Source organism: Aythya marila (genome assembly GCF_965140915.1).
Source record: "Aythya marila genome assembly, chromosome: 4".
Lineage (NCBI taxonomy): Eukaryota > Metazoa > Chordata > Aves > Anseriformes > Anatidae > Aythya > Aythya marila.
Genome location: NC_139045.1, coordinates 46,086,633 through 46,108,104, shown reverse-complemented (window position 1 = coordinate 46,108,104; position 21,472 = coordinate 46,086,633). Strand labels below are relative to the sequence as shown.

Genomic DNA, 21,472 nt, shown 5'->3' with positions numbered 1-21,472 from the left:
TAAATATTGCACCATGGTAGGAAAAGCCAAAGCATTTTGTATCACAACATGGTGTTGGGAATGAGTCTTTTATATAAAGAGAGTGATAATATATGAGGTCAGGTAGTAAATCTAGCAGATGCTGCTAAAATCTCAGTCTAGAGACTCGAGTTGACCTTTGTTTTCTTTTGCTCAATATGGCAGTAACTGAGGCCAAATCTCAGATGCTCGAAGACTGAAACTTCATAATTTGTTGGCTTAACACAGAAGTTTGGAAGTGAGACGTCTAAATGGCTGTTGGCAGGTGCATTTGTCTGGGAGCAGGTGGGGAATGTTCTGCTGGAGTCAGATTACCATCCTTGTCTGTTTTCTTCTCTCCTGAGCAATTAATTCTCCTGGGATTTTTTTTTTTTATCTTGGATGACCTGCAAGCTCTGTCTTTTTCATCAGCTAGCAAGTCCTTAAAAATTATTTTGTTCTACACTGCCCATAATTAAGCTTGTTTATCTGTAAAGAAACACACCTGTGCCTTTCTCCATCCATCTTCAAGTCAGCCTGTTGGGTGTTTTTCAGATGCACAACTGGGTGACTGCTTGGAAACAAGCACACAGTTCTTCAGACCACTTTCCTACTTGGGCATAACCACAGTCTGGCCTCACTCAGCGCTGAAGCAGTTGCATTTCACCCTGTTGCATTGGCAATAATTTTTTGGGGTGGTTAATATCTGCTGTTAAATACCAGCCGTGGAGATGCTGGGGGCACACGGGGGCAGCAGCCAGCCTCCAGCATGGATGGCAAGACTTGAAGCAGCAGAGGTGCGGGGCATGACACATGGAAATGTTGTGTAGCATCTGTTTCCCAGAGCATTTGGCCCTAGCCAGTTCTGTTCATTCCTCATGCCGAGAGTTCAGCTAGCTCTGTAAGTTTCCCTGTCAGAAGTGAGGAGGAAAAGGATGGAATCCAGATCTGTTACCGATCTGAACTTTTCATTTGGTTCTTCTTGCTGCAAACATGGTCATACAATATTCCCTTCCCATTCCCACACCTAAAATATATTGTAATTGCAGTTTTGTGGAGGTTTTCTTTGGCAGAATCATCAAAAAAAAAAAAACAAAAAAAAAAACACATTCCATGAAAAAGCACAGAGAAGAGAAAGGGATGGCTCCCTGTTCCCCAGACAATAACCTTCCTACCAACTTTGCTGATAGATTTTAAATCAAATTTATAAATCCCTCAGTGCTGGTGAGGTAGTTACCGTGCGTTGAGGACCTTAGCTGGACTTCAACCAGTGGCTTTGCTGAGTCTAGAAACAGCTTGCTTTCCTTGGCAATTAGGAAGGGAGCAGGAGGGGGGAGCTTACTTGAAAAGGTCAGGATTTGGGGTTTTTCAGTACACAGCAGTGTTTCACTGCCGTGTTTATTTTTTATCCCAAATGTTAGTGGTTTCTTTTTTTTCTTAACAGTACCAATAGCAAAATATCAACTCACCAATAAATCAGTGCAACAGTATGTGAAATATTAACCAGCTTTGACAACTTAAATCCTCTCTACCGAAATGGTTATGAAAGCAGGTGGTCTTGGTGAAAGCATCAGCAAGTTCCAGCAAAATAAAGTTGTTCAGAGCAATGGAAGTTGGAATCTGCAAGCAAATAAGGTCCTGCGAAATGTTCACAACACTTAGCTGAAACTCAGCTTAGTCTTGCTAGGAGATATTTGTCGATGTTAAGAAATGTTTACGTGAAGTGTGGGCTAAACCCCGTGTCTTTCTCCCTCTCTCCAGAGGCCTCTTCCTCATGTTCTCCATTGCTAGACTTGAAGGAGTCTCCCATTTGTCAGATTCACAGCCAAACGATTTTATGTAGGTGAAAGTTGAGGCAAAATACTCATAATTCAGAGGTAAGAATTCTTGTAGAAACAACATGTTTATTTAATTAAGCTTGAAGGAAACCAAGCAGCTAAAGGAATAATTATCGGCTAGTAGAAAATAATTCCTCCTTCCCTCTGCCCTGGCACCAGCACTCAGAAAATCATTTGAAAGTTCTGTAGCCAAGCAGAGCTGCCCAACTTCCTGAGTGCCCAGAAAAGCTGACATGCTGCTTGTTTGTGGTTATGCTTCTGCTCTTTTTTTTTTTTTTTTTTTTTTTTTTGCTGTGAAGTTTTCAGGTAGATTCTCAGACTCCACAGACTGTCTCCTCTCTTCCCCCAAAGCCCTCTTAACAGCCTGGTGGGATAGCTGAAGGGGTATGTGTTTGCTGCACACGTGCAAGCTGGCCATTTGCATCTGCTGGTTAGGGCCAGTCTTTTTGAACTGGGTACTTCTTGTACGACCTCAACCTGAGTTCTTCCTCTCTTTCCAGGGCACTGCTGCTTTCTCTGTGACTTTGTGCCCATACTCATCAACCTGCTCAGAAGCACAGCACAGCCATTCTTTAAAAGATGTTCTTTTATTCTCATTTTCTCTTCAGTATACTATATGACAGAGCACTGGTGCACCAGATGTTTTGTTTAGACCTGCCTGTTCAATTCAGAGTAGTAGTGAGTCTTCAACAGTTTTTGTTTTCACCAAATTGGAGAGTCGGGTTGATAATCCTTTGGAACTCCAGGTAGGCTTTTTTTTTTTTTTTTTTTTTCCCTCCCCATTGAAAGCGGTAACTTGTAAGGTTAGTCTGTAGATCTGCTAGTCTGCTAATCACTGTTTCAGAAGCTAAACATTCAAATACATGTACTGGTGTTTATATGCTGCTCACTGTTGCCACCAGTTCGTGATGTTATTACTGGAGACTTTCAGGTCTATACAGAACAGCTTGCATGCACCGGGCAAAAGCAGTGTGCGTTGGGGAACCTGCTGAAAAGACAGGTTCTGTTGAGATGGAAGCTACTGTTAACGGTCAGTAAACCAAAACAGCTAGGGTCTGGACTTGAGACGACGTTGGCAGTGAAGCAGATCTCCCCAAAAGCAAGAAGAAAGTTTCTCTTGTCATTACGACCTGTACTAGAAAATGTGTAAAGCCCCAGTGCTGCCAGCGGTGCCGCACATAAGCTTTGTTCAGCATCTGAGCTAGTGGGACTGACTCGTGCGTTGTGTTGGAGGGATGCCCTGCTGGGTCGGAGCCTTATTCTTTTCTCACGTAGAAAGCATCTGGGTGCAGATCTGCAGCTGTATTAAATGCTGTGCTTTCAGAAATATCCAAAGTTTTTGTTCTCCTTGGCTGTAAAACCCAGTCTAACCACTGTGTTGTCTTGAATTCTTGGTAACAGTTGTTTGAGCCCCAAAAGCCCTTCACTTGCCCGGCTGTAACCTGAGCGGAGCAATCCCACCTGCCTGCTGACCACATAACAGGGCTCACAGACCTCACAGCCGTCCCAAATGCAGGGGCAAACACAGGTGCATGACTTCTGGCTTCCTTCTCATTTGCATAATAGCAGCCAAGTCATTGAAGTGGAGAGTGGTCAGCCAGCCAAGCACAAAAAAGATAAGAGCACCTCATTGAAGTGTGCTGCCTTAAATCTTTCTGCTTTAGAAGTATACATATTTTTTTTCCCCTCAGCAAAGTTGGACATGGAGAATGGAGCATTCATGAGGTGGAGCAAACAGGTGTGTGCTGGCTCTCTCTGTTCCACCTGAATCTGCTTTTGCTAAGTGTTTGTGTCCGTCAGCTCCAGGCTGTTCGTCCAGCAGTAGCCTCTGTTTGTGCCAGTTACTCTGGGGAAAATGGAGCAGCTTCTGGTCCGTGTTCATGTCTCCTGACCCCTTTCTCCTTGCTCCCCCATTCTTCTCCTCAGTGACACCTCCTGCCTCAAAGCAGCTGGTTTTAGTTGCTGTAGTTCAGGGGGAGACAGGGAAGGAAGAATGGAAGCAAGGAGGAGAGCTTGGCCTGTGCTGTGTTAAAGCAGTGACTTGTTCTGGGGCCGAATGGCTTCAGCTTGCAAGGCTTTTAACAGGGAAATTCTCATTTAAAGGAGGCATTGGCGGAGGTGCTCTCAGTCACTACAGCAGGCACGGAGAATAGGTTGGGCGAACCAGCATACATCAGAGGAGAGTCACGCCTCATGTCTGGGCACTTCTGACATGGCACAAGCTGGAGAGAGTGCGGGGCCAGGTGCTGAGTGGAAGCAGTTTCTTTTAAAGATTTTTCTTACCCAGAAAACAGAGTTTTCATTCTGTTGTTATAGCAAATGCTGTGTTGTACTGGAAACACGGATTATCTGACTTGCACCCACACTGTTGCACCTGTTAGTAAAAGGTCAATATGTTCTCATGAAATCAATTATAAAAGCCAACCCTTTCTTGGCAAATGGCTAGCAAATCTTGACTGCTTTGACCCTGATCCATCTGTGTGCTTAGGCAAACTATTTATCCTACGCCCACACGTGTCCCAGGAGCTCCCCTCCTCCGTGGAGGCTCTGCCATCAATGAGGTGAGTGGGAGCCTGAGGGAGCTGGGTGGCTGTCACTGGGCACCATGTGGCTCCTGCTGCGTGGCAGTAGCTTGTTCTGCTCCACTTTCCTCAGCTGGAAACCAAAGCTTTGACCGACAGTGATACAGAAGGAAAAAAGGTGATATAAGAAGTGGATGTTTTTGAGAGCTGGAAGTAAGAGTCTTGTCTAAGAACTGCAACTTTGAGGCTCAGTTTTCACAGTTGAAGGCAATCAAATAATCCATCTTTGTAGGAGAAAGGTTGCAAGCGTGTCGGGGTTTCTTGTGAATCTACATTGTTGGCCTCTTCAGTGAACGATCTCCAGATTTTGATAAGTGTATTTATCATCATAAATAAGTTTCTCCATTACTAATTACATCCCAATGCCAAGATCTTTTGTGTTGCCAAAAATGTAGGCAGATACAGTAAAAATGCTTAACAATTAGAGGTGCTTTATTTTCTTTTTAACAGATTGAAGTCCTTTTGTGACCAAAAGAGGTAAATATTTCAGTGAATGCTTGACATAGCCTGGTCAGATTTTTTTTTTGTTTGTTTGATGCCTGAATTGCCTAGTTCTGTCCTAGCTCTCTTTTCCTAGTCACTTGTGAAACAGTAATTTTTTTGAGATGAGATGTCCCAGAACCACCTCTAGACATATTTTGTTAAACAGAATGTCTGTCTTTCCACAAATGACCCGAAAGCCACAGCACAAGCATGGCGGGTGCAGGTGATTCCCTCAGCCCCGTGTCATTAGTGACCCTCTCAGTAGTCACTGGTGGGTTGGACAGGTTTTCACTGCCACTTTGGCAATGTGACATTAGCCTGGAGGATGGGCTGTCCGTCTTCTGGAAAATTTTTCTGTCTTAGGGGGAATCGTTGAGTGCTGGGCATCTCCCAGCTGGCTGCTCTACTGCTTCATTCCCAGCCTTGTCTGTAGGGTGGGAAGGTTCACACACACAAGCGCTGGGAGCGTTAAAGGGATATCAGTAGGGTGGTGTGCCAATGACACATCACTGTGCCCAAGGGTTCCCCAGCTCCTGACAAGTCCCTGGGCACTTTCCTGAATGCCTGTAGCCACTCGGCTCCTCTGTGTGCTCTCCAGGCTGTCTCCTCTTTGAAATGGAAGAGGTGGTGAACGTTTTATGGATTTGGCCAGTACTTAGCTACACATCAGGCTGAAAGCTTAGGTGCGGGAATCTTGCTGGACAGTCATCAGCAACTTTGTTGTTAGACTATAAATTATAAATTGATATCCCATGAAGGACTTGACTTGGCCTGGGGATTGCACTATATGTTGCAGAGTTCTTGGAGTCAGTATCTTGACTCTTAATAAATAAATACTTCAGTAAATAGAAGGCTATCAAAACCCTTCTGGTAGCCTGTGTGCATGACATAATGGTATATGTGGACAAGTTCCCTCACCTTTTTCTTATTACAAACATCCATATGTAAGGTTTAACATATAGGACAAGGATTTTTCTTTTAATAGAGGGTGAGCTGTGATAGCTGCATAGGGAAAAATCTCTCAAGTTCCCTCCTTCCTTGTTTGTCATCGGCAGCAGTGCATTCCTGGACCTTAACCAGAGCTGATAAAGGAACTTTTTTTTTTCTTCCAAGCTTGTGACTTGGATAGGTGACAGGGTCACGTTGCTGGTAGCTCAGACCGTTTGAAACATTGGTGCCAGTGTTTTGCCAGGTGTGGGCTCCTTGGCTCAAGCCAAGCCCGTGATAGCTGTGCAGATTGTTCCAGAGAAGTGTGTAAGCAACTCAAATGGTTTTTAAAAATTTGCTTATTTCATGAAGTTATAAATATGTAGTAAGTGTACTTGTTATAGTTTGTTGTTCATTTTATTAAACAATGAAATGTGTGGTATTAAGGTCCTTAGAAAAGTATTTCCTCTATGTCAAATTCTGTAACCATCAATCACAACTTTTACAGCAGATTTTACAAATGATTATATGCCAAAAAATGTCAGATCAGTTGCAAATTTAATATTCTCTTCCTACATAACTTCTTAATCCAACTCCTTGTTGTCAGGAATGGTTCTTTTTTAGCACAGACACATTTCGAAATTGAAGTTTCACAATTAATGAAGTTGTACATATGAATGTCAATGCCGGCATGCCCTGAAACTATTAGATCAAGATGTAGTGTTTGGGAGGCCCGGTGGGAGCTTTGCAGAGGGCTTAGACAGGAGTGGGTTTGGGCTGCAGAGATCTCCAGAAGTGCTGAAGGAACTCTTGGAACCAGAGCCGGTTCTGCCCCTCTATATGCTGCCTTCCCGTGAGGTCGGCATTAACATCCTGCCTTACTGTGCCACAGCCACACTCAAATCTGATGAACACCAAGTGTTGCTGTGGAGGAAGTGTGCTTGATCATATCCTTGCAGGGGAGACCTGCAGATGAGAAGTGGATCAAGCTATTTGATGAAGTTTCCGGTCCTTATGACTGAACAGACATGAATGAATCTCCATTCTGCGTTACCACAGTGTCTTAATGCTTCCCTGTTTATTTGTCGAGCCCTATTCCTCATGCAGGGTCAGATAGCCTTGCTGTGTTGGGCCACTTTAACCTGGAGAAGTAGTTGTGCCTGCTTTCCAGTGTAAAAAGTTGGGACAAGAAAACTGATCCAATGGCCACGCTTGTGTCACGTATTTGACAGAGCAAGATAATGAACTTCAGTCTTTCCAGTCCCAGCCTTACACCTTGGTCTTTAAGGCATAATCTTGTACTGCAGTCTCTCTCTCCTCTTTCAAGCATGCATACTTGGTGTAAAGAAAACAAATAGGCATCTGATGTCTTGGAACAGCACTCAAGTAATAGTCCTGCCTCAGAACACAATGCTGTAAGTGCATGGCACAGAGAGGTTGAAACTTCAGAAGTTTCAAAATACAAATTACGTGTCTTGAGATGAGGGAGTAACTTTGGGACTGAGTTCTTACGCCTATCTCCACACTAATCCTGGGGCAGGTGTTTGCAAAACACAGCTGCTTTGCAGAAGTTAGGTGAGAATGTGCATTCCTGTCCAGCTTTCTGCTAAACTGGAACATGCAGCGTACTGTTAAAAGAATAACAGTGTGACTGTTAGATGTTCTTCCCATTATCTCAGTTTGATAAAAAGCATTCTCCAGGTCAACAGGGCTCTCTAAAAGTTAAACTGCATTGTTCTGTTTCCAACTGTGACTCCACAGCACTCTTGGTAAAAGCCCAAATGGTAAAAGATGGAATAAAATCAAGTAAACAAAACCCTAGGGAACCATTAAAAAAAAAAAAAGGGGGGGGGGGGGGGGGGCAGAACAGGCAGGGGGACATTGTAGCCTGTCAAAATAAGAATTGAGGACCCCGAACTCAGGTTAGGAAGGAGATTTCCTTCTTTCTGCTGCACTAATGTGTATCAGTGAGGACCTGAGAAGCGCGCTGCAAGCAAAATGCATCTGAACTGGGAACCTGAGAGGGGCCTGTGGGCTGGTGGGAGGTCCTAGGAGCCCTTGGAAGAGAGGAGCAAGGTGGTGTGACAATGCAAGGGGAAAGTTAGAGCATCATATAAAAGAGTTTGATTTATGGAATGAAAACCAACAACCAACAGTTAATAGGGTTAACATCACTAGGACTTCCTGTATCCAAACCAGTTCCTTGAGAAAAGTGTCCTTTTTAATGTCTGCAAAGCTGTAATACTTAATTTCACTATTGCTTTCATTGACAGACAGTATGATCAGGAGTATTAGTCATGGTTAACATTTACTCTTATTTACCTGCAGGTAAAGCAGATCTTTAGAAGGGGAGAAGTTAGAATATAGAAACCATTAGAATATAGAAAAAATATAGAAATTAGTATTTAATACAAGAACTAATTATGGAACATTTGCAGGTTGGTAACAGTAACAACACATCTGGAGAGACATTGTGTTGTACCTGGATATGATGCTTAATCTTTGTGCCTCTCAGATGACCCTTCGAAATAAGTGAATAGTAACTTTCTCCTGTGCATTAATTTTTCCACCAGCCTGCTGTTTCTGGCTGGCTCCTGGCCCAGCAGGACAGGAGGGCTGTGCAGCGACCAGCACACCAACATCCTGCTCTTCATGTGTGCTGCTACCCCTGAAGTCAGGTAATAATTTCAGACATCTGTCAGGTACACTGGGAGTTCCAGCAGAGTCGTGTTCAGGGGGCTGCAGCTACCATCAGGATACCTCATCAAGAGATAACGCTGCCTTGTAAATAGGGTGTTCCCTCCAAGTCATCCTCTGCAAGTATGCTGAGGCAGGAATTGAGTGGTGGCAGTAATTAGGCAGTGCATGCTAAGCTCATTACCTGTTACAATTACATGTGTGATGCTGCAGAGATGCAGTTTCATGCTGATAATGAAACATTCTCTGGTCTCCTTTGCAAGAGCTGCAGCAGCCTGCAAGTTTCTATGAGAAAGCAAAGGTATCTTTGGCATCTCTTCTTTACTGCTATACGATTTGTAGTCCTCTAGATTTGTGGAGGACCTAATCCAGAGTTTTGAGGGAATAGCTTTTTAATTTATTATTTTATTTTGATACATTTAAACAACAATTTTGGGGTCACTGCAAGTTAGATAACCTCATTAGACAGCAGCGGTGTTAAGGGGGTGCTAGAGAATTCCTTGCCGCTCCTCCCTGCCCAGAGAACTCCCTCATCCAGTCTGGCAGGAAGATGGAACAAGCGTTCACGTTGCCTCTGAATTCCTAACCAGTCACACCCCGGCATTTCGGCCTGTTTATGTGTGGGGGAACTTCTGTGGAGTGGAATGCCTTGATCTTTTCTTTTCTCTTGTACTAGGGTGCTAAAAAGTGCATGCATCTGTGGCAAGGGGACAAAAGTTAATTTTTTTTTTTCTTGAAGACTGGCAAGTAACAAGTGCTCATAAAATGTTCCTGTAAAAGCTGCATCGTCCTACTCTTTACTCACACAAGATCCATGTATGATGGCAACTTAAACTGTTTTTAAACCAGTTCATTTCAAACGAAAGTCCTTGGAGGCTTGCAGTCCTTTATGTATAGATTATTGAAGTCAAACCAGAAGGTTTTTGCTTGTTTATTTTGAAACACCTCACTGTCTGTAGAAGCTTGCAATTCATTGTGGGCATCTCAGGTCAGTTCCTGACTGATTTGTTTGGTATTGAAATGAGCCTGACTTAAGTGAGTCTTAAAAATATTCGTGTGACCTTTTGTACTGTTTGAACTATGCCAGCTTAAAGTCTCCTGTAAGGAAAATGAGTGCGCTTCTCCTGTGTGGGCAGGCCCCAAGAAGAGAGAAGGAACTCCCAGCTGGCACAGAGAGGCAGAGGATACACATCGTAAGGGTTAAAGAAGTGAAAATGAACAAGACTCACAGAAACAACATACACATACAAGCAGGAAATAAAGTGGAAAGTTTACCAACTAGTTGTTTGTTTCTACCTCAGAAAAGATGAATGCTTGTTTAGATGTTGTGGGATCCTTCAAGGTCCTGGAGTTTTAGAATTCAGGCTTTTTAAGTGTTAAGCTCCTCTTTTTCTTTGACGCTCTTCTGTTTTCTAAATTATAAAGGTGTACCCCAGATTATTTCTGCTTTCTTGTGATTCAGATTTAACAGTGATACCTCTGTTATTTATCCAGTAAAATGTGTTTAAAGGCAGGGGATTTCAGAGAGTCTCAGTCCAATGTAGAGAACACACCTCATGTTTGGTTTCTGCACTCGCTGGTCCCACAAACATGTTTGTTTGTTTGTTTTTACTTTTCATCCATTAGGACCTTGTTGTGAGGGTAAAATGATTATTTATTTTTTTTTCTAGAAATATTTTACTAGATACATGTTTTTTATGCATTTCTCAGATATAACTCAAAAATTTTGCTTTTTTTTTTTTTTTGGTCCTTCTTTCTCACCTCTTTTTATTAAAATATAAGCACTGCTCTATGTGATCTTGGTTCTGTGCCACTTAAACCACAATCTGTTGCATTCCTAATGTTTTGTTCACCTGTAATGTCAATTATTTTCCTTTTGGACCATAGTAGAACAAAGTTATTTTAGTAAACCTAAGAAAACTTTTTTTTATTATTATTCTTTAACTGAAGTAGAAGCATCTTCCACAGAGGAAGTCGGGAATGTCACTGAGAATAGCGTAGAGAAAATATATTTTTCAGATGATTGCTTTTTCTCATCTTATGTCCTTTGGAGGTTAGACTTTCAGATATAGAACCTGAGTAGTCAACACAGCAAGTAAGGCACAATAATGCCCCTTGGAATTAGTTCAAGGATTGTGAAAAGCTCCCACCTTACACCTGTGATGCACCTGTGAAATTGTAGCTCTGTGTTTTAACACTCTGTGATTTTTGACATAGGTGAGGCCACCCAGTGATCCACGTTTGAAATTAAGCCGCACTATTTGTGAAAAAGATGGAGGTATCCATTTGTTCTAATGCAGAAGTAACGATGCACTTAGTAACTATGTCTAAAACAAAAAAAAAATAATAAATATACATTGTAATGCTCTGAAGGTGGATCAGTGCTTTCTAACGTAACTTAAAGGTAGTATTTTGCTGGCAGTTGAAGGATTAGAGGAATATTTTTATTTATTTTTTAAGGAAAACTGAAGTCTCTAATTGGACAGGTAGATTTAAGTATGTGAAAACACAATCTTTCAGGCACTCAAATACTTCTGGCTTGAAATATGAGTAACAAACTTGAGGCTGTAACAGTTGTTAAACATGGATTTACTATCCATTTAGTATTAAAATCTGCCAGACAAATGAAGTCTGGAAATCTGGAATTCTTAACTGGGCAGGAAAAGGAAAATTTGATACTCCATTTCTTATTCTTCTTTTATATCTAATTAATTGAGGTGTTTTAATCCATATGTTAGCCTTTGATTTGTTTTATCTTTACAGTGCAGCAGATGCACTTCCGTAACAGTTTCAAACTAATGTATTTCTGGATAACAGCTGGTGAGGTGGCCAGAGATTGACCTAATAGCTCTACATCAGAGTTTCGGATCTTAGATACAGGCTTTTCACTCCATTAAAGGACATTACTATGCATGACTATATTAAAAAAAAAAAAAAAAATACCAAAGGGAGTTTTTCTTTTTTTTTTTTTTTTTTTATGGCACTTTCATTTGAAACCTGATAAAGTACACACTTGAAACAAAGATCTTTCCTGATGCTGTATTCCACCTACTTAGATTGATGTTTGCTGCTGCTTTTTATTGAAATATTCCTGTCAAGAGAGTGGGGGATGTTCACAATCCTTCCCCTTTCAGGTAGACATGTGCTGAACTCGGAGGCACTGGTGTGCCTTTGGTTGCTTAAAAAGAAAAACTCTGATGATCATTCACTGACTTAAGCATTAGAGGGAAAAAAGTTCCTGCTGAAGCTGCTAGAGTGCAAAATCTCAGTGTCCATTTTCTCCTCATCTGTGCAAAGCATGCTGGAGTGAGTGCAATGACTGCTGTAGGTGCAGAAGGGCTTGGGATTAGGCTAAGAACCTTACAGACAACAATAATCATGGTGTTTTGTCAACAGACAGAAGTGGTACATGTTTTCTGTTTTTAAGTACTGTTTTAGTTGTAGCGTGGTATGTTCCAAAGTTAAGGAGCAATTTTTTTTAGAGTACGCCATCCTTTTTTGTGATTTTTGTTTTGCTAGTTTTTGTGGAGCAAAATAAGTTTTCTTTTATATGTTTTGTACTTAAGGATAGAGAAAGTATAAAGATCCTACTGCACCAGCAACCTAAGTATGTAGTAGTTAATTTGATTAGTTGCTGGTGGAAGAGTAAAGTATGGAATCTGTTGAAGTTTATATTTGTACACACTGTAAATTTGGTATTCTTATGTAAACATGACCTTGGCCATAATTCTGTAGATACAGCAGAAATAATTTAAATGCCTATTTTTTATAATTGAAAATGCATGAAAGTAGAAGTCAACTTGTGATAAACTACTATTATACTGTACATCTGCAATAGTGATTAATTTTGATGAATGTTTTTATGGTATGTAAAATCAGAACAAGCAACAGACAAATCAGCTATGATAGGGTGAGGACTGTCTCTTTGTATTTACAGAACGTTTAACCCAACAGTGAACCCCATGCCAATGGCAATAATTAATAGTAATAATTGTACCATTGTTTTCTAGGTTGCTAGCAAGCACGGGAAAAGAACTCAAAGATAACTTTTTGCAGGCCCTGGCGGAAAGAGAAGAAGCAAACCGTGATGGAAAGCTTTCTGTGAGTACCTGTGAGATCACAGTCTTTTTAATAGCTTAAAAATGATTTGGAAAAATGACGCTTTTTACATGAAAAATTACTGCAGAAAGTTTACAATAGATTATTTGATTTAGGAAAGATTCACTGAAACCTAGTATTTTGTTGATGTTAACTTTTTTTAAAAAGCAAAATATGTGAAGAAGCTGCCCAGAAATCTACAAGCAGGTAAGTGACAAGCTGAAAGATGCAAGAGGAAAAATGTCTAGAGGGGTATATTTTGGTTTCATAAAAACTTCTAGATTCCTATCACAGAAAATTGATTCCCAGTTTTGTTTTACATAGAGGAAGATGCGACTTAAGAGAATGTGTTTGCAGCTCATGAACATCAGAATTGTAGCAGTTTCTGTGGGTGATGCTTGCGATGTTGAACCTGACACAGGAAAGTTTTATGAACACTGCAATGTGCCTCCCAACTCAGTTGGCTCGTGTGTGGTAACTTGTCCGGTTGCTGTGCTTGCTGGTGTTTTCCTCACTTGGAATGATGCTGGCTGGGAGGCCACATGGGAATCTTTTCAATACTGTTTATCACAGTATCCTTCTGGACAAAATGTCCACTGTACAGCTAGACAAACCCATAATGTGATGGGTGAACAACTGGCTGGTTGGTTGGCCTCGAAGGCTTACAGTAAGTGGGGTTACATCAGGCCGGTGGCCAGTCACTAGTGGGATTCCCCAGGGCTCCATTGTAGGGCCAGCTCTCTTCAGTGTCTTCATAAATGAAATCCTTCCAACTCAGGATATTCTGTGAGTTGAAGTCAATCTGCTTTCATTTAAACTTTGTAACACAACTGAAAAAGAGTCAGAAGTGGCCATCCTGGTCCAGCTGTTCTGTTTAGATACAGTGCTGCTGTTTCTTGCCTTCTTTAGTCCATATACAGAAGTCTGGATTTCTGTCTGTTAGATTGCCTCTCGTATTAAAGAACAGTGATAAAAGAGACTGCAAAGGCAGCACTGGGCGTTTTGGAAGTTGAAAGTGATTGTGATCTTATTTCCTGGTTCTTCTTGCTTAGAAAGTTGATCAGGTATAAACTAATGATATTTTTGTTTTCCTTCTACTAATGAAGAAAAAGAATAGCACCACTCCTTCCCTCCCCCCTATAATTCTAGGGATGATATTTATTCTTTTATGGCTAGTTAATTAACCTCGAGAATTTGCAGAGGAAATGCTGCCTGATGTGTGGTTCTACAACATATGTGAGCAAGCTTTCTTGTGAAGCTTCAAACACCTTGTGGTTTCAGCTGGCTGACAAATCTCCTGGGAATTGTGCTTCTTGGCATAGTTAAGGATTTCTCTAGGAGAAATATGACACAAAAGGTTAAATGTGTGACAGAAATGAGATAGGATGGAACAAAGCTGTGAGGGTTTAGAAGCACTCTGTGACTTACTTCACATGTTTACCATCATGTTAGGGGAAAAAAAAAAAAAAAAAAAGCAAAGAAAAAAAGAAAGATTCAATTAGTTGTAGCACTTTCCTCTTGTATTTCACTTTCTGGCTCTCGTTTTCAGAGCATGCTATATCAGAACTGTAATTTCTTCATTTTACAGATGGGGACACTACTGAGTTGCACAGAGCCCTTCTCAGAGCAGAAGAGGGCTAACAGTTTATATTAACAGATTCTTCTGGCCTTACGTAAAGGCAGCAGGGTTGAGCCCAGCCCTTTGGACTGGCCAAGACCTCCCTACGAATCAATTCCAGGATGCCCAGAACATAGACAAAAAGGAGGAAAACCTCAGCTCTGTCTCTCTGCTCATGGGGTGCCGAATACATTTAGCAATGTGAGATGAAATGTTTTCTTCTGTGACAACAGGGCTCCTAAGGAGGGCACTGGAAAAGTTGAGATCAGCAATAGGCTTCTCAGTCTTGGGGATACAGTGCGGTAGCATTCATTAAGGACCTGAAATTGCATCCAGTGTAGTTTGGGGACTCATTGGGTTTACTAAACCCCAATTATACACCCAAATAAAGGGCTCTAGAATACAAGGTAGATGAACCTTATATTATGATATTTTAAAGGCTAGCCTTTAAAAGTTAAAAAAAAAAAAAAAAAAAAAGTAACAGGGAAACAGTAAGCGGGTAAGTATCCCATGAAAATGCTGACAGCTGATCTCATTTTCCAAGTTTCCAAGCCTGCAGTGGTATGAATTCTAGGCCCTCAAACCAGCCTCTGGTGATATATATCAAAAGTTTTTGGAACAGTGAGTATTATTGCAGGCTATTCAGTACGTACCTAGATATAATGAAATATATCACATCTGAAATTTCAACTCTGACTCTACTGCAGTTTGTTGCTTTACAGATAACCCTGTAATGTTTTCCTAATAAACTTCAATGTGCAAATGCATTTCCAAGTGATTTAGAACATAAATCTGTTGGTGGCCTTATAGAAGCACAAAATATATTTATGGTTTTTACTATTATGTATTCAATCATCCAACAGAGAAAAGATATTCCCTTATGAAACTATTTCTCTTCATCTTCACAGTGCCACCTGCATTCCTGCTGCAGTGTTACACCATTTTGTATGGTTTTGGGGGTTATGCTTGGTCTCTAAGACTATGTACGCTGGCTGCTGAGCAGACCAGCCTACCCAAAGAAAACACTGCCTATTGGGAAAGCTGAAGCCACTGCCTGCCATTGAAACAGCATTGAGACAGCATTGAAATTGCAGGAATTATATTGTTTGTGTGCTTCTCTGTTCAGAAAGTGATATCCTGCACCTGCTCCTTTTGAGATGAAAGCTCTGCAAGTTGTGGGACTTAATTCCCACTCATCCAAGTAGGTCTAATAAAAATGAGAGACATGGCAGGGAGTTATCAAATGGCTTTCCATCCTCCTTTGAATGCGACTGTGTGACAATAGCATTGAAGGTCTCTCTGAGCTAATGAACAATTTCATAAAATCCTTGGGTTTCCTTCCTAAAGACTATTCAACATAAAACTAACTTTTCTTAGTCCATCTGGATAAGGCTAAACAAGGCTTTGTGGACTACCTCAAAAAGTCACCACACGTGTGATGACATTGCCATAAGGAGGTTACCTGCTGTGATTGCTGGTGGTCTTCAGCAAAGGCAGGATTTAATGCTGCTTGGCGGGGCTGCCTGCTTTAGAGCTAGATTTCAGGGCTGCTGAAGGAATGGGAGCTGAAAAAGAAAAGGAAAGTTCTTGTTCCAAAGCTGCATAAATGTGAACCTCACAAAAATTTTTGTAATGGTTAGTTGGCTTTAGCGCTCTCCGCAACAAGGCTTAGCCCTTTATTTAAGGGTCAGCAGCGCTTGTCCTGCACATCACGGTGACAGGGATATTACATCTGGGAGACAAGTTCCTGATACAGCAAGCATTGTCAGTGATCTTGCTTGCATTTGCTGGCAGGAGCTCTGAGGGTGTTTCCAGACCCTTAGAAATCAGCCTCTGCCTGAAGATGATTTCCTACATGCCTTTTCTAGATATGTAGCCAGCCCATCCTATTCCTCTTCTCCTTTCCTCTGAGAGGAGGATGAAAAACATCCAGTTGTGAAAACTGCGAAGGCCTCTACCTGGAAGAAGTCTCTCTCAGCTCTGCTCAGTCATCCTGAGGGGCTTCCTCAGCTGAGTTCCCTATTTCCTCTCTGTTTTATCAGCTTTTCCAGGTTATGCATGTGTCAAGTTCATATGGGAAGATAATTTTCTGAAATGAGCCTGTCTCGAAATATGCACTGCATGTACTTGCTTTTAACCAATTCCATTGAAAAGTCTGATGCAGAATAGTTGGTAAGAGAAAATAAGAACTAAAAACCACAAAATGGTTTTAAAAAACAAGTGAGGTGTGCAGGGTGAGGTAAGAACTAACTACTCACAGATTTTTTAACTTACTGGTGAATTCTCCACATTCTTAGGTATGAGTTCACCTGAAATCCAATGCAAGTCTTATGATCAGACTTACTCAGCAGGCAGACAGATCTCAACTTCTTTACACAGGTGTATGTTTACCCTGTCTAACCTTCACCTGTACTCTGGTATGCATTAAATATTGCTTGTTTATTCAAGGTGATAAAGGGCTCTGTGGATGTTCTAGTTTGTTTTTACAAAAGCTGTAGGATATTATACCATGCCCAAGAACACCTTTTTTGTGTCCTAGAGCAGCAAGTCTCACAGTTAGTGTTTGATTATCTTGAGGCTGATCTTTTGGAAGAGGCTTAGAGTAAAGGGGTAGAGAGAGACTACAGCTAACCTGATGTATCTGTAGAGAGATGGACCCTGTAAGCATGGATTTGGATTCTACGGAGATCTGAACAAGTTGCAGTTAAAGTTCTCATTGTTTTTCTTCTAAAGTTTTCATTGGTGTCCACATCAGGAATGTTTAGCTGATTCAAATAATTAGATAGAATGTGTTCATGGAAAATAGGGACATTAGAAATCTGAGAATTCATCCCTTCCTCCCAGTTCTACTAATAGGAAAATAAATAAATGAAGTTCTTGTCTTAGTATTGTGAGAGCTACAACCAGGAGATCAGATGACATTCATGCCTAGTAGAATGGAACTTGTTGATTTTTCTCCCCACTGAGTGTTGGCTGTGTAAACAGTTTGGTGGCTGGGCCTTTTTGTCTTTGCAATGTGTATTATTGAAGCTGTATAAAAGCACTGGTTACATTTTGTTCCTTGCAGCAATTCGAAGAAACTCTGACTCAGAGAAACCTGTGAATTCAGCAGTTTCTAATGCACGTTTCCTGTGTTGAAAACTGGATGAAACATAAGATTGCGTTATATATGACCAACAATATTGCGCTGACATGATCTTGTTTCCCTTTACTGTTTCCTAAGATCTACGAAGGGTTCCCTGTCAAGAAAAAGATGGTGTTTTATAAATGTTTATTTCCCTTTTAATTGAACCAGTTTGTCTGTTTAATAAGTCCCCATGGAAATTGCATGAGTCGTGCAGGTAATCATAACTTAATTTCAATCAGTCACTTATGCCCTTGAAATATAAAAATACATGTCAAATTCCATTCCATTGGAAAGAGAATAGTATGAAGGAAATGTAACTCTGTTTCCTGGATGCAGATGTATTCTTTGTCCAGCAGCTGTCTGAGGCTTAGTATGTCTTCTCCCCATTTAAAAGGGGTAGGGATGAGTGGAAGTCATGCTCCTTGTTCAGATTTATTGTGCAGATGACAAGCAGAAGCCTTTTTTCCTTAGCTCCAGAAATCATAGACATCATTTTCTGCCATTGTTTGCATAGTATATAGTGCTGAGGCGTGGTGGCAACAGGTGTAAAGGAGCATAAAAGCACCTGGAACTGTGCCAATGGGATACGGTGTCCTCTGAACCCCAAAAGCAATTGTTGGGGTGCTGGCAGTACACTTAGGGTGTAATTTTACTTATATTATTTCACTCTTAGGATGATCAAATTCTGGTAACAGAAAATGGCAAGTGTTATTTGAAAATGTATACAGCACACTGAGGCAGCTCTTAAATTCACGGTGTTTTTTCCTTATTTTTGTCTAAACTATTCTAGAGAAATATATCTGATAATGACCACTTAATAAAATGATATTTTGTTTTTGGCAAGATTCCTTCTCTGTAAGTTGTAGGTACAGTATAATGGAAAAACTGTTCTAGACTAACTGAAATACATGGATTATGGGTTGTTTTAAATGCTTAAAAATGCGTGATTAGGTATAATATGTTTTCCATGGGAAGTCTGCAAAGCTAAGACACCATGTAGAAAAGAACATGGCAAAAGAAGAGCAATATAGAGCATCTTTTATTTCTTCATTGTTTGCTGTAATGTATCAATAGCGAAACACAAGTCAGGTAAGCAAAATACATGTTCTATAATGCATCAGTTGTGTCATTTTACTGTCACAGCAGCAGTGAATGACTGCAAGTTACTCATGCTGTGTCAAGTGGTCAAGTTTCAGACCAGCTGACAGCAAGGCATCAGGCATATTATTTGAAGGTTTCGAACTGTCATCAGAAGACCTCGAGGCTCATGTACAATTTCGATCAACATGCATAATTTTTTTTTAATGGCTATTAATTTAAGACCAATTAAGTTCCTTTAAAGACCTTATAATTGGTTTTGTTTGTCTCAGCAGGAGTTTTTGATTCTGTATGAAGACAGCTCGGAAGGGCCTGGTGAAAGATGGCTTACATATCCATGAGGGTGTGTCTACATTGGCTTTTGAGTTTGGGTCAGGAGAGAAATTTTGAAATAAGTCTCTCAGGAGGCCACACTTAACATGCGTTGATTTTGCATTGCAGAACAATCTTGGAATGCACTAATGGCTTTAATTGGGAGAGAAGGAGAAACAGGAAGTTAGGCTCTAGGGGCACTTAGTCTCTTGCAGATAGCCAGTTCTTGGGATCAGATTAGAGTTACAGTGAAGCAACTCCCTCAAAACACATACAATGCCGGGTCTTTGGCTGGAAGTTTTTCACTCCTAAAGACCTGCTGTTGTGTGACTGTCCATGGCCTGAGGTCTCTGCTGCATAGGACCTAGATTAGTGTAAGGTACTTGCTTTCTCTGAAATACATGAAAACCAGTAAAGAATAGTAATCATAGTATGGAAATAGGTAGTGTTACAAACATAGCTATAAATAGAGCAAGTGTATGTTGCAGTTGAGCCTCCTGCATTTGTGGTGGTAGAATGTGCTAAACGCTAGCACATGCAATGGAAAACTTCCATTGTGGCCTATCAGATTGAAGAAATAAAATGTCCAAGTCAGAGGGTTCCTTGAAGTGGGTAATGCGTTTCTGGATCATCAAAGGGTATTCCTCAAACACAGTCAAGCAGGCCATCATGGACTATAAGTAAATTAAACAAAACCTGCCATTTTGTTTTCCTACAGTAGCTGTAGTTTGCTGACTGAGAAGACTGATTCTCAACATCAGGAAAGTTGTATGAATACAATTTAACAACCACATAAGAAACATTTCTAAAGATTTTCTTTCATTTTGAAACAATGAGCTGCTCGCATATGTTGTTGATGGATTTATTTACTTTCTTCTCAAATTGTGTATTAAACAAAGGATAAGAAAGGAAATGTAAGTGTCTACAGAAATGCATTAATTAGAAAATATGTTTTTAGACTCGATGTATTTTGGTTAAATCATTGACTAAAATGGGGAAAAGATGTGCTAAATGTCTTCCTACCTCACAGAAGAACTTGGTTTGTTTCCTAGTCTTGAATCAGCGTGTTGCAGTGCTCCTACTTCTCCAAGAGATTGAAAAGGGCCATTGAAAATTATTGGGATGGGTTTTCCTCGAGGGAAAGTAAATGATGAATTGGAGGGTTCAGGTAGTGTTACACGAGTTTGTTGTCAGACATTATCTAGGCACATGAAAAGTGAGTCCAAGCAGGTATTGCATTGTGTTGGCTGTTTTGGGATGGGGATGTCTGCAGTGGCCTTCTTCTGTGGGAAGGGCATGGGAGTCATTGTCTTACCCTTTCTAGGAACAGCAGCAGAGTTCAGATGTGGTGCCTTTCCAGTTTATTTTGTCTTCTGAAAGTTTTAGTGGCTCTTAGTGATTCAAATGTGTGATTGACCTTCCATGGTGGCCCTTGGATTTCCCTGTACCTGGGGGCTGGAGGGATTTTGGTGAGAATGACTGATGGGGGTGAAAGTGCTGATTTGACAGAAGGACAACTCTAACCCATTCCTGCAATGATGGTATGGCTACCGCAAGAAAAAAAAAAAAAGCAGGAAAATGATTTGAAATCATCATGTGCAAGGAATTTGATCTTTAATCTACTTCACACTCTCAGCAGTAATTTTCCATAGGTGTAAATGCAAGCCTGGTCGATATTACAGAAATTAAAACTGATTACACACGAAATCACAATTGGTCTGTTTGACTCAAGAGAAAGTTCTTGATCATTCCTGCATACCCACGAACCTTTGTGAATGCTTCTGTTGAACAAGTTGTCAGTTCTCAGGAAATAAGTAATAACACATGATTTAATTGGAAAAGCTATTCTCTTAAATAGCGTGCACATGTTTTAAGAACCTTTTAGTGTTTGCACTTAGTCATCATATTTCAGGTTGTGTTTGTTTTACCTGGTAGTGTAAAACAAATAAGCAGGGTGATAAAAAGGTATCTGGGCAAGCTTAATGAAATATGATGGTACTGATAGAAAAAATGTGGTATTTCCAAAAAACAGTTTATTTTTGTCTGTTTCAATCACTGACATTTAAAAACCATTAGTGCCCACATTTATTTATTAGTATTTTCAGCTCTTGAACCTTTACAGTAGGAGTATTTATCTTTTCCTAGCTAGAGAGAACAAAACCCAACCATCTGGCTGCCTAATGTTACCAAACAATGATTTTCACATTATAAATGATTACCTCTAAAAGCAGCAATAGAGAAAGGTGGAAAGAGGTGATGCATGAAAGCTTTTAGTGGAAATGAATGAAATAAACAGCTATTCTGTCAACAGATCTTTTCATTTGCTCAAATTAACTAATGATCTGATAAGTGAGACTCAGTGAAACCCAGCTGTAAGAAAGGACATTCAAAGCATTACTGACAGAAGCATAACAAGACAGCAGGAAGGAGAGATAATATGTTTTAAGGGCTTTCTCTGCATTGTACGCAATATTCCTAAATACTTTCCTTCTTAGCATTTGAGTGATGTTCTTGGCCACCTTGCCTGTTAACCTTAGCATCATGATAGCTGTACTTTGTACACACTTGTGGACTGTTGGACCTCGTTGGAGATAAATTACTGAAGGGGAAATTGTTGCTCATTGACAAACTGATTGCTGAGAATGAATGTTTACTGCCAGAGCCATCTGATATGATTTTGAATCTACAAGAATTG

General features: G+C 40.6%; 1 protein-coding gene across 1 annotated transcript in view; it reads left to right on the top strand.

The window, feature by feature from the left end:
• The first annotated feature begins 4,300 nt into the window (after positions 1 to 4,300).
• CFAP299 (cilia and flagella associated protein 299) overlaps positions 4,301 to 21,472 on the top strand; it is a 143,035-nt gene continuing 125,863 nt past the window's right edge. Inside the window, exons 1-2 of the mRNA XM_082758562.1 lie at positions 4,301 to 4,396; positions 12,535 to 12,625. Of these exons, the coding sequence (XP_082614688.1) occupies positions 4,392 to 4,396; positions 12,535 to 12,625 (96 nt within the window). The 5' untranslated portion in view covers positions 4,301 to 4,391. The remainder of the gene's footprint in view (positions 4,397 to 12,534; positions 12,626 to 21,472) is intronic.